The sequence below is a fragment of the Triticum dicoccoides genome, chromosome 2A (genome assembly GCF_002162155.2).
Source record: "Triticum dicoccoides isolate Atlit2015 ecotype Zavitan chromosome 2A, WEW_v2.0, whole genome shotgun sequence".
NCBI classification, from domain to species: domain Eukaryota; kingdom Viridiplantae; phylum Streptophyta; class Magnoliopsida; order Poales; family Poaceae; genus Triticum; species Triticum dicoccoides.
In genome coordinates, this window is record NC_041382.1 from 718154713 (window position 1) to 718172305 (window position 17593).

General features: G+C 48.4%; 1 protein-coding gene across 1 annotated transcript in view; it reads right to left on the reverse strand.

Annotated features, from left to right (window-relative positions):
• Window positions 1-17593, reverse strand: part of LOC119358189 (BTB/POZ and MATH domain-containing protein 2-like) — a 71433-nt gene that overhangs the window by 41038 nt on the left and 12802 nt on the right. The window contains exons 2-3 of the mRNA XM_037624855.1: window positions 5779-5838; window positions 2759-2769 (exon numbers count right to left, since the gene is read on the reverse strand). Of these exons, the coding sequence (XP_037480752.1) occupies window positions 2759-2769; window positions 5779-5838 (71 nt within the window). The remainder of the gene's footprint in view (window positions 1-2758; window positions 2770-5778; window positions 5839-17593) is intronic.

Here is a 17593-nt window from a genome sequence, read left to right on the forward strand (position 1 = left end):
GTGAGCTCTGTTCCTGTCGACCAGACCCTGGACGAGGATGGATATCGCGTCAAAGCCTGGCCCTCTGGGGTCGACTGGAATCCTTCGCCCACCACTATGAGGGCGCCTGTCATCCTGCTGGCGAGGCACATACGACCCGCTCCTTGGGGGAGGCATGGGCACTCGATGTCGACCGTCATGATCGACTCAGTGATCATACTGCTCATGGTTCCCATACTGGTCACGCCGGTCACCACATCCCTCATGCCTCTCGGGGCGATCTCGGGCTGTGAGCCAACTTGACTGTGTCCGCGGCAACGGATCTGCTGTGAATTCTGTTCCGCGACTAAGAAACAGCAGAATTCTGATCTCCTGCTGCCCGGAGTAACGCTCTGATCTTCAGCAAGCCTCTGCCAGCCTCCAACTGGGAAGGCTGAATCGACTCCGCTATACGGGCCGCAGCTGCTAAATTCTGAATCGGAGTCCGATATACCTGCGGGGGCGGGAAGAGCTGACGTCGACTGGATTCGGGAATCCGTTGTCGCGCACGCTCGTCGAGTGCTCGCTGGAGGTTCTCCAGTCGAGTGCGCTCAGCCAAGTTTGCCAGGCGCGCGTCCTCCAAGGCGCGAGCCTCGGGGGTTTCCCCAACGATAGGAGTGTGCAGAGCATCCATGTTCCGGCGGCGAAGTTCTTCTCTCTGCAGTGACGTGAGAGGCTCGGGAAGATATTCCTCATGGGGACACGATGGGTCACCTCCTCCTGCGCCTCCGTCGGTGCGGGTAAAACCGGGGGACTGGGCGGCCCATCTACCAACAGACCTCCGCCACCGGTTCGCTGCTGTCGCACTCGGATGCAGTCTCTTCGGAGCCAGTCGACAGGTCGTACAGGTCGTAGAGGGATTCGTCGGGCTCGATCGCCACGACTTGAGGGGTGGCCGACTGACGGGCCACTGCGTGTCTCACCCACCGCTGAAGTCTCGACCGACCGGAGCGCTTGCGCCGGTGGGAAACAGGGAGGGAGGACAGCACAGGAGCCGACCGGTAGGGGGTCGACGGTTGCCGCAGGAGAACGCCGCGGACGCACGCAATAAAGTGCGTTGCCCCGCGGACAGGGAGCGCGTCCACGTCGAGCGGAGCCTCCTGAAGCCAGGCGGAGTCATCGACGATGAACGTGAGCATGCCGAGACGGATCTCGCGGCCCTCCACCAAAACTCCGTCGAAAACCATGATGATTCGGGTCGAAAAAGATCGCAACTCCTCCAACAACACGCTAAAACACCTGCCCCACGGTGGGCGCCAACTGTCGTGGTTCTAAGTCTGACAGTAATGTAGGGGGTAAGTATCGAGATGCGAGGTCTTAGCTATGGAGAGGTTGTAAGGACGCAAGGTTTACGAGTTCAGGCCCTTCTCGGAGGAAGTAAAAGCCCTACGTCTCGGAGCCCGGAGGCGGTCGAGTTGATTATGTGTGTATGAGTTACAGAGGTGCGAACCCTTGTCTCGGAGGAGGGGGTGGCTTATATAGAGTGCGCCAGGACCCCGGCCAGCCCACGTTACGAAGGGTTCAATGTACATTAAGGCAGGACGTTACTGATAACGCTAGTAATAAAGTGCTATGATGACCATGAAGGCTACTTAATGACCGACCGTTAGCGTGCAGAGTGACTTTCGGTCTCCTGGCCGTCGAGTGGTTGGATCTTGGTCGAGTAATTGCTTCTTGGTCGAATGTCTTCGAGTCTATCGAGTGGAACACCTCCAATTTGATTGAAAGGTGATTTATTCTAAAGGTGTCCTTGGGTAGGGCAGTTAGGACAGGTCCGTGACCCTACCCTAGGTACATTCCTTCATCACCATCCATAATCCCAATGGCAAGTTGGAATAACTCATCATGCTGTGCACCATATCCATAAGTGTACGGTTGCGCCTTTCAGCTACTCCATTTTGCTGAGGCTCGCCCGTCATTGAATACTGGGCTACTATGCCAGTCTCCTGCAAGAACTTTGCAAAAGGTCTAGGGACTTGGCCATATGGAGTGTGCTGACCGTAGAACTCTCCCCCACGGTCAGACCTTACTATCTTTATTCTTTTATCATGCTGATTTTCAACTTTAGCTTTGAATATTTTAAATTTATCCAGCGCTTCAGATCTTTCTTTGATTGGATAAATATAACCATAGCGAGAGTAATCATATGTGAATGTTATGAACGAGTCATATCCATCCACACTTTTCACCGGAAATGGTCCACAAATGTCAGTGTGGATGATTTCTAGTGTGCTTGTGCTATGGATTGCACCTTTTTTGATTTTTTTATATACTTTCCTTTAATGCAATCTACACATTGTTCTAAGTCTGAGAATTCTAACTGTGGAAGAATTTCACTTTTGACTAATCTTTCTATTCTCCCCTTCGAAATATGGCCCAAGCTACAGTGCCATAATTTTGATGAGTCGAATGTTCTCTTTCTTTTCTTTTGTTCTTTATTCGACGCGGAAACATGTTCATTCACATTGCATACAGAATGCACTTTTTCACGAAGTGATAACAAATAAAGCTCATCATGTAGTAAAGCATTACCCATGTAAGCATTATTATACCATATGGCACACTTGCCATGTCCAAAATAACACTCATAATTTTCTTTGTCCAAACATGAAACGCTAATTAAGTTTATATTACATGAAGGAACATAAAGAACATCTCTAAGTAGATGCTTGAAGCCATCAGCTAACTCCAAGGAGATGTCGCCGACAGCTTCAACTTCCGCTTTTATTCCATTGGCTACTTGAATGCCTCCTTCTCTTCTTAGCGTAGTCCGGGTCGAATGGAATCCCTGTAAACAATTTGCAACATGAACAGTTGCCCCTGAGTCAATCCACCAAGTAGATTTCAAAAACTGTGTGTACAAGGATTCATTAACTAAGGAAACAATGTTGTTACCTTGCTTTGCCATTAAGGACTTCAGCCAAACAGGGCAGTTTTTCTTGTAATGCCCGGTCTGCTTACAGTGGAGACAAGTGTCTTTGTCCACTGGGAAAGACTGTTGCTGACGCTGATGCTGATAGGGAGCTTTTCCTTGTGGCTTTGAAGGAGAACTTTTGTTTTTTGGATTGTACTTCTTTTTCTTGTGATCCTTCACATAGTTGAGTGTACCACCATGTGAGGCTTTTAGTCTGTCCTCTTCTTGGACACACATTGCAATTGTCTTTTCAATGTCCCATGTTCCACGTGACATATTGTAGTTCACAACAAAAGTTTCAAACTCCTTTGGCAGTGAAGCCATGACCAGGTGGACCAGGAGCTTTGGTTTGATATCCAGATCCTCATCCATGGGCTTTAACTTTGCTGCCATATTGCTCATCCTGAGGATGTGCTCTCTTATTCCACCACCTGTGTATTGTTCTGTCACCAGTTGTTTTAACACCTGGGTGGCATATATCTTTGAAGAGCCAGTGAACTGGCTCTTTATCTTTGTGAGCAACTCCCCTGTGGAAGTGCACTCTGCAATGGAGCCCACAATGGTGCTCTCAATTGTATTATTTATAAAGCCATGCACTTTTTGTTTGCATTGACCCACTTTTGGTTGTCTATGATGTAGGACATCTCCAAAAGAGCATAATCCCCCATCTTTTTAGCCCATGCATCATCATCATCAGTGGTCTCTCTTACTGGCTCTATAGGTCTGACCGGCTGTGGTTCATCCAGAACCCAGTCTAGATCAGCACAGACAAATGTTAGTTCAACTTTCTTCCTCCACTCAGTGTGATTGTCACCTCTGAGTGTCGGAACTTCTTTTAGGCAACTCATCAAGTGAAAGCCTCCTGAAATCACAATTTAAGTGACATCAATATAACAATCATATGCATTAATCTAATGTTGGTCAAATTAAACATATAATTGTCTATGCAATTAAATCTATATTACAGTTGGGCAAAAAATAGAAATAAATGCACCTTTAAATTTCAATAATAAAACATGATCATGTTATTAATAACGTTGGTCATAAACATAACATAATCATATTCATTCTAATAATCACTTTAACATGCTCTTAAAAACATAATACTATATAAACTTTTATTTTCTGTGTAAAAGAGCATTAATTATTTACGCAACAGAAAAACATGAATAAAAATTCATGAACCTTTTATTATTTACAGAAACTTTTCTTTGACCGAATAAAAAATCATGAACTTTCTTATTCTCTTTATAAAAATTCATGAACATTTCTTTTCGGAAAATTTTCTATTTTCATATTCGGAAACTTTTCTATTTTCTAAACAAAATTTTCGTTGGAAAAATCTGCATAGAAACTATATATAAGATCTGCCCAAAAGCTGGACAAAGTTCATCAAAACTCTGCTGTGAAAAAATAGCAGAGAAACCCTACAACCTGCTACTGCGCGCCGCGCGGCTGTGGCCCGAGCAACGCAGCCCACGGCCTGCGCGCTGCGGCAGCCGGCCTCAGCCCAGCGTGTGGGTTGCGCCTGCTGCGGCGGCCTTGGCTCCTTTTAAGCCCAGTGGCCCAGTGGCTGGCTAGGGTTTGCGGCCTGGCCGTCGGATTTCATCCGACGGTCCAGCGCCTAGATCGGCTGAACAAAACACCCAATCCAGCTCCCCTTGATCGAACCCTAGCCATTCTTTCCTCCCACGCGCCGCTCATCCTTTTTCTCGCAGCGGCAACGACCCCTGTCCAGGTCGTCGGGCCACCAAGCCCAGTCGCCGGAGACGGCCACCGCGACGCGGTACCAGGCCGGCCGCCGGCCACCAGAGACGGCCACCGCGACGCGGTACCAGGCCGGCCGCCGGCCACCAGAGACGGGGCTGATAGCCACCGCTCCCGCGAGTTTTCTCCCTCCCCCTTTTTCTCTTTGTGTGATCCTGTGGCAGAGAGAGAGAGAAGCCCGTCCTCCGATCTGTCTCCTCACCCGGTGCCCGAGGCCACCGGCGAGCTAGGTCTAGCCGCCGGCGACGGCGACCTGAAGCCACCACGCCGCGCGCCCGACCCTCTGTTTCATCTCCCCCTTTCTTTTCTTCTCTTCTTCTCTGCCACTGCTTACAACAACAGAGAGAGAGAGAGAGAGAGAGAGAGATCCGGCGGGCTTCCTATGCGGCGCCGTGACCATCCCCCTCGTCGGCTGCGCGTCTACCTTGCGGTGAGCGCGCCGCCGTCGAGCGGTTTGTTCGCGATGCCCTTTGCCCCGTTGGGAGGCTGTGTTCTTCTTCCCCGCACCTGGGCTTGCCGATGCGTGTGGGGATCGAGAGGAACGGCGCGGCCGAAGTGGCGGCGCACTTTGCCGGCGAGACCCGAGGCCCTCTGCCGATGAACTTTCCTTTGCCCTCTGATTAATTAGGGTTCTTGGGGAGGGGATCTCCTTTTCTTTTCCTTTTTTCCTCTTCTTCTTTGTACCGAAATCAACTAGCCCGATCTAGCTCTGAAACCATTGATAGGCCTTAGATCGGAGTAGGCTAGTAGATCCGGTGAACCTACCTTCTTTAGGTGTGGATGAGCTCGATCCAGCGTCGGCCATGGTGGTGTGGTGACGGCGGCGATGTGGACAGAGATGGCGGCGGTGGTGTGCTTCCCATGAGCGCCACGTTAACCCTAGATCGGAAGGGAGTGTCGATGTAGATTGTGGCAGCGATTAACCTCATAAGTCGTGCCCTAGCCCCCACCTCTATTTATATAGCGCGGGTCACAGGGGCCCACCAACCATGGTTTGATTGGGCGCCTCCGATCAGGACGCGAGTCAGGGACCCGTTTGACCCGTTGGATTCAAACAGGAGAGAGATCAACCTAACAGCTGGTCCTCAGCATGGTGAGCGCGAACTTGGCCTTCACATCCTTGGCTCCGCCGAGGTAGCGAACGTAGCATGAGGCGTTGTCCCGACACTTGTAGTGGCTGGCCCCATCTGGGTAGAAGTTGATCTCCCACTTGTAGCCGCCGACTTTGAAGACGGACGAGGAAACGAACCCGCCGACCCCATGCCCTTTAGGCCCCGATTGGAATGCTGTATTTTTGCTACCCCGGTAACATTTTACACCTGTATATTACCCACCTCCAACAAATTCCTGGTGTAAATAATTTCCGGTTGTAACATGCGCTTGGCTCCCAGGTTGTAATGCCACCGTATTCAAGCACACAAAGCCAGGGCCCGTGCGACCAAGTTACCGCTCTACCTGCTGCTCATCCCCCTCCTGGTCATCGTCTCACTCCTCTGCCTCAACCGCCGGGCCGCCGGCCATCAATCTGTCCCCGGTCGCCGTGGGCGCTCCTGGTGCTCGGCAACCTCACCACCTCGCCATGCGCGATCTATCGCGTTGCCACAGCCCGGTCATCATGCTCTGCCTCGATAGGAACTGCACCGTCCAGCTGCTCCAGGCCATGGCGATGTCCTCGTTGGAGGGCACGACTCTCCAGTTTATCCGGCAAGATCCAACCCATCTCCTCCGTGTTCATCGAGGTGGGCGTTCTGGCGGTCCGTCGCTCGCCGCCTCTGCCGGCAGCCCGCTCAATCGCTAGCGGGACTGGGTCCTCGGCCGGCTACTCTCCGAGAAGCTCCGGATGTCTCCGCAGCAGCTTCTCCCGGCGTGGTCGCGGTCGACAGCGCCCCTCGTCTCTTTCACGGTCACGGTCACTGGCACGGGCGCCGGCGGCGACACCTGGCCCCGTCGCAGCCTTTGCCGCTGGTGCCTCACCCCTTTCTTGCTCCGGCGGCGCGTGCCCACCTCCACGATTTGGAGAGAGAGAGAGAGAGAATGCGGAGGCAGAAAACGTCGGGCCCAGGTCTGTATCCAAAACCGGTGTAATACAAGTGTATTTGACAAAACCGGTGTAAAAAATACCACCCAAAACCGACGAACCAACCGCATAACTCAACACGGCTCGTTTTGTTTTACACTTGCATATTTTACCGGTGTAAATCGCTCCAAAACGACGAACCAAGCGGGGCCTTAGCTGCAGGTAATCAGTTGGCCGTAAGCTTTTGCACGCCTAGCCGTGTTATATGGGGAGGAGAGAGAGAGGGACTTGTAAAGGCTGTGGAAAATACGAAGCGATCACGGACTCCTTGGCCTAGGAGGATACGGAGAGGAACATACCGTAAACTTGTATTCCTTGGCCTAGGAGTACTCGACCTGAGGTTGTGATACCTTTCTGGTCAACTGTTGACTAGTTCACCATTGACTTTTTGAAAAACATATGCATTTTTTTCAAAAATCTTAACAAAAATCAAAAAAGTTCATGAGTTCAAAAAAATGGTAAATTAAATAAAAGTTCACAAAAATGAAAAGAAATAATCAATTTTGAAAAAAGTTCCTTCAATTTTGAAAAAAAAGTTAACTGATTTTTAAAAAGGTTCAATCAATTTTGGAAAAAAACTTATTTAATTTAGAAAAAGAAAAAGGAAAAAAATAAGAATAATAAAAAGAAAAAACCCGAAAAAATCTATTCTAATAAAAAGAAAAAAAGGAACAAGAAAAAAAGAAAAAAAAGAAAAGGAGAAAAGGAAAAAGGAAAAAAACATGTAACTGAACACCTCAGGTGAGGGTGGTTAACGCAGAATACGTAGGACCAACACTGGGCACGGTTATTTGGGGGTTAAAACAAAAACAAATGTAGATGGGCCAACCCAGCGCAGAGGAGAGGGTGTCCGCCCCTCCTCCACATCGTCGTCTCTAGAGGGCTACCAGCCTGTGTTTTGATTTTCGGCCGAAAAATGGATTTCTGCCAAATTTCGGCCCTCTCGGTCTGGGGCGAAATCTATCTTCAGCCGAAATTGGTCGAATTTGGTAAATTTTAATCAAATTTTAGTCAAATATCAGTCAAATTTCAGCCGAAAGTTTTGAAAATGACTGGAATTCGGCCATCTCGGCCTAGGGCGAAAAAAATCCCAAACCGAAATTCAAAACGCTGCTACCAGCGAAGCCGCGTTTCGCCCTCGGAGGGCGACTATAGGGCGGCTCCGTCCTGTGCGCGGAACCCCTCCCCCTTCCCCAGGTCTGATCTGGTGAGTCATGGGGGTGCTCCTCTCCGGCTGTTGCGCCTCCTCTGCCAGTCCAGCGCAGCTCTCTACCTTGGCTGCTCCTCCGTCGAATGATTCCTGCTCCCCGAAGGGGCGGCTCTCTCCTGGTGTGCTGCTATTAGTTGGGAGTGCTTGAGGTCCATGAGGAGGCCGGGCGAGTTGGGTCTCGGTTTGGCCTCGCCGCAGGCCGCTCCTAGTCCCCAACGGCGCCTCTTCTGAGCTGTGGTTCCAGCATTTGCGAATTTATGTGGTCACAATGTTCGTCTTGGCGGGCGGCTGAGGCCTCGTGGGGGACCTTTGCCGGCACTGCTCCGGTCTGGGTAGCCATGGACCCGCGTTCTCTAGCATTCGCGTCTTGCTGGCGTCCTCTGCAGTTGCGGTGCCGGACCTGGCGCTCCGATTGCTGCGTCCTCTTCGGCCTTCGGCTCGCCGAGGCTCCAGCGGCTCTGCCCCGAATAGCTCGGAGCTCGGGAGCTGCGTCCCCTTTCGATTCCAGTTTGCTGGTGGTGTCAGTTGCCATCCCACCCTCTGCATCGGCTCTCTCTAACCAGCTGCCTGCCTGACAGTGTCCTGGATTAGGGGTTCCCGGCCTAGCTAGTCTAGTCCATGGGCCGGGCTAATAGCCCATTGCTGAAGGAGGACTCCGGAGGCCTCAAACCTGTGGTGTGATCATGTAGGCTCCGCCGAAGACTTGACATGTACTCCATATGTGTCCATTTGGTTCGTATGTAACCCCTTGATGATAACCGACCATGTGTAACCCTAAATACCCTCGGTGCCTATATAAGCCGGAGGGTTTAGCCCGTACAGGGACATCAATTATCATCATCATTCGCCTTAGGGTTTAGTCCACAACTTACGATCTCAAGGTAGATCAACTCTGTATTTTGATACATCCACAATATAAGCAAAAGCAGGACGTAGGGTTTTACCTCCTCATGAGGGCTTGAACCTGGGTAAACACTGTGTCTTTTGTCTCCTGTTACCCATCGATCCAATCATACAGTTCAGGTCCCCCTACTCGAGGTCTGTCGGTTTTGACACCGACACTCCCCGTTCACCTCAATGCCATGCCGGCCCAAAGCTCTTTTTTTATGTGGCGTCCGATGCCACTCTCCGACGACAGACGCAACCCCGCCCCACCCTTGTGTGGTGGTAGTCTCAACTTGTGGACTAACTTTGTCATCTACGGACCCTGATCTAGTGCCAATGGGATTGTTCGGACTCAGGCCAGGGCGTAATCCCTTATCGGCTTGCTGATGTTGGCAATGGCGATACTTACGGGTGTTTGTTTTCCTTCTTGGAGGCGCTCCATGGCCTTTATCCGCGCCCCTCTTCGAGCACCGGGCAAACCCTTGGTCCGGTTCTTTGGATTGGATGTCTGCGGTGTAATCACGTGGCTTCCCTTCTTGAAGGGGCTATCTTGCTTGCTCGCGGCGTCCCCGGTGTCGGCTTTGGAGATGTTCAACATCCTGCCAGTATAGGCTTAGTGGGTTTAGCTGTGGTTTTTCTTGTCTTCGGGTTGAGCATCCCTTGTTTCTCTGCTCCGGATACCATGTCCACGCCGGTTTGCGTTTGTGCTCATTTTTCTTCTTTTATTTGCGTATTCGCGAGAAAAGAACAAAGGAAGCGTCATTATGTGTTATCTAACACATTTTAACACATATACTCTGTATTGCAAGTCCATGCGAATGCACGTTGATGGCCCAAAAGTTATTTCTAGAGTCAATTACACCACTTGTGTCACAACTTGGCACGAATAGTTCTAAAAGTTGCGGAATACATTAAACTGGTGTGGCAAGTTGGCTTTGATGTACATATATGATGCAAATCACGTTTCTATACAAACATAGTGCTGATTAGGCACGCCAACATGGCATGAGACCCACTGTCAGCGACTGGATGGCAAAGTGGACATTGGCCTGCTATTTTGCAAAAAAATAACTAAATATTTTTCTCATGAAAATACTGACACGGCCACAAGGGTCCGCTTGCCAGCCTTCCAAAAAAAATTGGTACGCGCGAGGATTCAAACAGATGACTTGTACTCCCTCCGTTCCAAATTACTCGTCGCATAAATGGATGTATCTAGAACTAAAATACATCTAGATACATCCATACCTGCGACGAGTAATTCGGAACGGAGGGAGTAGATAGCAGCAGCCAGCAGCGTAAGGCTAACCACCTGGTCCTCAAGAATTTTATGTAACCACAAGTGTCTGGCCTCGGCATTAACCGCCGCCAGAACTTCGCTGCTGGACGCCGCCATCACGCGGCCGCTGGACTCCGTCGTCATGCCACGCCAGTGAACCGACGCCTGGCCATGCCGGTGAACCGACGCCTGGCCATGCCGGTTAACAACCGCCAGGGTCTGGACCCAAGCCTTGTCGCCGGACCGAGTGCCCCTCCACCGCTGAGCGCCGATATGGGTGTGCCAGGACCTGCAGTTGCCATCGGCACACGCCTGCCGTCACCCACGCCGATAGAGGAGGAGGAACGGGTGATAGTCGTCGACGTACCTACACGCGGCTACAGTCCAGCTCCGACGCGTGTCGCCGGCGCCGGCGGCGACGGCCTCGTCTTCATCCCGACTCCAGGACGCGCCATGGCCACGGCGGGCGCGGTCACCGCTGCCGGAGCAAGTGGCAGCACCGGTCCAGGGCTTGGTGTGTACATCGCGGGGACAAGCAGCGCCCCATGGGCGTTCGGCCACTCCCCTGCTCCTCCCGGCGAGCAGTACGTCTCCATCTTCGGCACTGGTGGGACGCCCGCCACGGACGTCGCTAGCACAAGCGGCGGCGCAGGTCCGCCCGGCACTGGCGCGAGCCACCATCTTCTCTTCGGGCGCTCCGTCACCGCCGACAATCGTCGCCCTGGACGCCGTCAGGGAGCCTGGAACCCGGCGTCGCTCGGCCTCGCAAATGAACTCCAGAATGGAGTGGAGATCCCTGACTACACCCCCTCGTCGGACGAGGAGGACTTCTCTGCTCGACCACCGGTGGCTCGCCAGTAAGCGCGCGTGCAGCGTGGCGACAAGAACAGGGGTGAGCGGCGCCGCCTGGAAATGGAGTGGGGGCGGTAGGGGAAACCCTATCTGTCGACTCCTTTATGCAGTGATAAAAGCGGTGCCGGGCCTGACGGGCTGAAGGCCAGATGGGCTTCGGCCCGCGCCCCGCCCCGGGCTGAAATTTACTGTAGCAGTACTGTAGCAGTGGGTTGTGCTACTGGTTTGGGTCGATCTGTTGCGACCCAGGACCATTTTTTCGTTTTTCTTTTTCTGTTTAGTTCTTTGACTATCAGTTTGAAGTTGTGACTTGCTACAAGTACAATGTATGTCAACGAATATGTTCTGGCAATTTGGCAATTGCTATATGTTGATCAATATACATGTATTGTTTTATTTACAACACAATTAATTTGCTATGAGAGTAAATTAATAAGCATGATGATTGCATGCAGGATATGGCTGACATATCTAAAAAAGAGTTTGCTGAACTTGTCGTCGATGGTTCTAACTATTTGACATGGGCAATGGATGTCAAAATCAATTTGACGGCCAAGGGACTCAATTCCGCTATAACCACACCTGCCCAAGGGAGAGCATTCGTAACGGACATAATAAGGTATTCAGCGTTGCACTTCATTCGACATCATCTTCACCTTGACCTAAATACAGAGTATCTGATGGAGGAGAGCCCTCTGACACTCTGGAACTCCTTAAAGGGGAGATATGATCAAAAAAGGGCGGTGATGTTGCTTGAAGCGCAATGGGAATGGGCACTAGTCCGATTGCAAGACTCTAAGTCTGTAGCTGCATACAATTCTGCTGTTCATAAGATCAACTCCAAGTTGAGATTCTGTAATAGTGCAGTTTCTGATGTTGATCTTATTGAAAAGACGCTTTCTACTTTCCATCCTTCTATGAGGATACTTGCTGAACAGTATCGTCAGCAAAAGTATAAGAAGTATTCTCAGTTGATTTACTCGCTGCTTCAGGCAGAGAAGCACAATGAGCTTCTTGAGAAGAACAATTTGGCTCGTCCAATAGGAACGATGCCTCTGCCTGAATCACACTTCAACTCTAAGAATACTCAAAAGTTCAATGGTTCCAAAAAGGACCGTAGGACATTCAATGGAAAGTGGAAGCGTAATAAGAAGCAGAATAAGTATGGAGTCCAAAAGGGCAAAGGTTCTTTCAAGAAGAATGAAAGGGCTAGCAACACTGGTTGCTTCAGGTGTGGTTGTAAGGAACATATTGCAAACAAGTGTGACACTTGAAAGCATTTGGTGGAACTGTACCAACAGTCACTTGGAAAGGGCAAGAAGGCTCAGGGGAACCAGTATGAAGCACACTTCACTGGCAATGAAGATGGTACCCCTACGGTTGATGGTTCTCGAGAGGATTCTCTGAACATGGACAACCAGGAGCAGAATCAGCAAGTGGAAGATCCAATACTAGATGTCGATGACATGCTAAAGGAATTTGGGTCTACTAACATATATGGAGACCAGATTTAGTCTCATTTGTCTAAGTATTGTAATAATGCAATTATTGTAAAATAAATTATGTTCTTAGACATAATGTGTTAACTATGTCATGTGACATAGGGCTTGTAATAAGTACAAGACATATATAGTTTGTAATGTATGTACTGATTCTATATGAGTTTGATTATATACTGAACTTTGTTCTTTTACTCTATAGAACTCCAAGGACTAATACAATGGAGGAGGAAATATGTTTAATGGATAGTGCATCTACTAACACGATACTTAGGGAGATGAAGTATTTCCAGACACTCAAGAAGAGTAATGGAAGTGTCATGACAATTGCTGGTCGAGACACCGTAATTGTTGGTTCTGGTCAAGCCACAATTACACTCGGATGCTCTACTGTATCCAGATTCTACTCGTACCTTGCTGAGTTTAAAGGATATCCGCAAAAATGGTTTCCATGTGGAAACTAATGAAGAGAGTGGGGCTGAATGCCTACTCATAACTCAGCAAAAGGGATTTCGAAATGAAGTCCTTGAGAATTTGCCTTCTCTATCTACTGGGTTGTATTAACATACACTAAACCAGAGACGCATATGGCGTACAAGATAGTTTTTCAGAATCTTGATAAATTCAAGATTTGGCATGGTCACCTGGGTCATCCTAGTATTGGGATGATGAGAAAAATTATTGATGGTTCTATTACACAACATAACGGATAGAAAGTTCCCAAAATTATCAAATTTTGTATGCACATCATGTGCAACTAGGAAATTGATCACAAGGCCATCTTATGTGAAATTAAAGGATGAGTCGCTTAATTTCCTTGAACGCATTCAAGGAGATATTTGTGGTCCAATACAACCGTTATCTGGACCATTTAGATATTTCATGATCCTAATTGATGCATCAACAAGATGGTCAAATGTGTGTCTACTTTCAACAAGAAACCATGCTTTTCCAAAGATAACTGCTCAAATCATTAAATTGAGAGCAAATCATTCTGAGCATATGATAAAAACCATCAGAATGGATAATGCTGCAGAATTCAGTTCACGAGTATTTAATGATTACTGTCTAGCTTTGGGCATTTCTGTGGAGCATTTAGTACCTTATGTACATACCCAGAATGGTCTTGCGGAATCACTTATCAAGAGGATCAAGTTGATAGCAAGACCGCTCCTGCAAAATAGTAATCTTCCAGCTTCATGTTGGGTTCATGCAGTTTTACATGCTGCAGACTTGATACAAATTCGACCAACTGCATATCATACTGTTGGGGATCGTAGCAAAAATTTAAAATTTTCTACTCATCACCAAGATCAATCTATGGAGTAATCTAGCAACGAGGGGAAGGAGAGTGCATCTACATACACTTGTCGATCGCTAAGCGGAAGCGTTCAAGTGACGGGGTTGATGGAGTCGTACTCGTCGTTATCCAAATCACCGATGATCCTAGCGCTGAACGGACGGCACCTCCGCGTTCAACACACATACGGAACGGAGACGTCTCCCACGCCTTGATCCAGCAAGAAGGAAGGAGAGGTTGAGGAAGAGAGTACAACAGCAGCACGTCGGGGTGGTGGTGATGGAGTGGCAGTTCTCCGGCAGGGCTTCGCCAAGCTCACGCGGAGGAGGAGAGGTATTGGAGGGGAGGGGCTGCGCCAGGTTCAAGGGTGTGGCCGCCCTCCCACCCCTCCACTATTTATAGGTGGGGAGAGAGGGGGCCGGCCCCCCTAGATCCCATCTAGGGTTGGGGGCGGCGGCCAAGGGGGGAGGAGTGCCTCCCAAGTCAAGTGGAGGCCCTCCCCCTTAGGGTTTCCCCTCTCCCATGCGCATGGGCCTTGGGGGGGCTGGTGCCCTTGGCCCATTAAGGTTAGGGCACCCCCTACAGCCCATGTTGCTGTATTGGACGTGGTGGAACATTTTCCGGACCTTCGGACCCCTCCGGAACCTTCCGGAAGCTTCCCGGTACAATACCTGAAAAAACCGAACTTTTCCCGGAACCCGAACAACAACTTTCCATATATAAATCTTTACCTCCGGACCATTCCGGAACTCCTCGTGACGTCCGGGATCTCATCCAGGACTCCGAACAACATTCGGTAATCACATACAAGTCTTCCTAATAACCCTAGCGTCATCGAACCTTAAGTGTGTAGAGCCTACGGGTTCGGGAACCATGCAGACATGACCGAGACAACTCTCCGGCCAATAACCAACAGTGGGATCTGGATACCCATGTTGGCTCCCACATGTTCCACGATGATCTCATCAGATGAACCACGATGTCGAGGATTCAGTCAATCCCGTATTCAATTCCCTTTGTCCAATGGTATTGTACTTACCCGAGATTCGATCGTCGGTATCCCGATACCTTGTTCAATCTCGTTATCGGCAAGTCTCTTTACTCGTTCCGTAACACATCATCCCGTGATCAACTCCTTGGTCACATTGTGCACATTATGATGATGTCCTACCGAGTGAGCCCAGAGATACCTCTCCGTTTACACAGAGTGACAAATCCCAGTCTCGATTCATGCCAACCCAACAGACACTTTCGGAGATACCTGTAGTGTACCTTTATAGCCACCCAGTTATGTTGTGACGTTTGGCACACCCAAAGCACTCCTACGGTATCCGGGAGTTGCACAATCTCATGGTCTAAGGAAATGATACTTGACATTAGAAACGCTTTAGCAAACGAACTACACGATCTTGTGCTAGGCTTAATTGGGTCTTGTCCATCACATCATTCTCATAATGATGTGATCCCATTATCAACGACATCCAATGTCCATGGTCAGGAAACCGTAACCATCTATTGATCAACGAGCTAGTCAACTAGAGGCTTACTAGGGACATGGTGTTGTCTATTTATCCACACATGTATCTAAGTTTCCTATGAATACAATCCTAGCATGGATAATAAACGATTATCATGAACAACGAAATATGATATAATAATAACTAATTTATTATTTCCTCTAGTGCAGAACCGGGCAATAGCACCGGTTCGTAAGGCCCTTTAGTGCCGGTTTAGGAACCGACACTAAAGTTTCGGCACTAAAGGCACCCCCCTTTAGTACCGGTTCAGCACGAACCGGTGCTAAAGGGGATCCACGTGGCACGAGCTAGCTCCGGGGGCCGGGAGCCCTTTAGTACCGGTTGGTAACACCAACCGGTACTAAATGGTTGTGGGGTTTTTTGTTTTATGATTTCTTTTTCATTTAATTTTGTGTTTTCCATTTTAATTCTTTTTCGTTTGGTGGTATTTTACGGTACTACACATTGTACACGTTATGCATATATATATATATATAGAATTTCTAGTAGAACCAATCATATATATATATATATATATATATATATATATATATATATATATATATCATCAATGTCTCACAAACCACCATATTAATTTACACATACACACATGTATAGCTATATACAGTTTCTCCTACATATGCATGTTGCCTTCGGAGCCAGTGGCATTAGCCTAATTGGTGCCTTCGGAGCACGATGACAATTGGAAGTGGTTCATGGGGGCGGTAGCGGGTAATAGTATTCTCCCTTCGGATTTATGACATGGTCGAGCAAAAATCCCGCTATTTCCTCTTGAAGTGCTTCTACGCGCTCCGTTGGTAGGAGCTTGTCCCGCACCTCTTTGAACTGTTAAGAAGGAGATCAATATGCATGTGTATTAGTTGTGTGACTAGATATCGATAATGGTGTAAAAATTGTGAATAGTGTTCTGACAAGCGTACCCATTCCTGTCTTTGAGATATGCTCCTTTCGGACGCCATCATGCGAATGTTCTCGCAAACACAGAATGCACACAGATTAGTCCCCTGCGCCTGCTTCAGGGCCTTTATTACGAGAATGGAATTTAATTTAATCAGATAATAATTAATCAAGCATGATAATTAAAGAGATGGCAGCTAGCTAGCTAGCTAGTACTACTTAATTACTTACCTTGGATCGAAACCATTTCAGCTTTGGTTTCCATTCGCCTTCCGTGACGCTGATGAACCTTGCCCAAGCCCTGCCCGCCGACAAAGAAAATGAATAAAGGGGTTATTAAATAGTTCATATCATGAAATTAATGACGAACTAAATAGGCCGAGATATATAGTTAATAATGATTGAAATTACCTGTTGACTATCCCAAACAAGATGTTATAGTCACTATTTGCTTTGAGTAGCGAGTCCAGTATTTCAACTATTCCGGCGTCAACTTTAATGATACACAAGATCCAGTGAAATCTGCATGCACACACGTTTGCATGTCTTAATTAAGCGGGCATATGTAAGCAAAAACATGTAGCTAGCTAGTAGGCAAAACAGAGAATTTGTAGTACAAGAAAGTGTGACTCACTGGAAGTTGTAAGGAAGTAGTATATCTTCATTGTATTTGAGGCGCTTCAAGAACTCTAGCATGCTGTCCTCTACCTCTTTTTCTTGATGCTTGTTCATTTTCCATGTGTACTCATTAACGGTGTTTGGGTCAATGAACCCAATGCCATAGCGTCCACCTTTTCTTATTTCATACATCTTCATCCTGCATAATACCACAGAAAAGAATATAGTGAGGATAATTACAGGTAATGATTGATCAAAAGGATCACTACAGCTAGCTTGAGACTTAAATTACAGAAAGAAATCACTTACAGACAATAGCAACTGACGATAGATTTGTCGAGTGCGTCTTGATTGTATAACTGAAACAGTTCAGGATACTCAACGACCACAGCTTTCTCATGGTAGTAATCATCTTCTTGACATTCACCATGAGGGACTCTCGATTGGATCTCTTGGTAATGTCCATGTACCATTGATGCAATTCATACATTCTCGTTGGGAGCTTGTTGACATCTTCTGGCTCGACCAAAGGTTGGCCCCGGACATATTTCCGTTTTATTTCCTCCTATGTAATCCCAGGCATGTCCTCGATCTCGAGGAGTTGTCCAACAGTGATCTTGAGTTCTTCAGCCTGCATTATATGCTCCTGGGTTATTACCACATCGCCCACCTCGGGAACGTAAACTGTTTGGCCACAATAACATTGGGCGCGCGTACTGTCACGTGTTGTTGGCGGCAC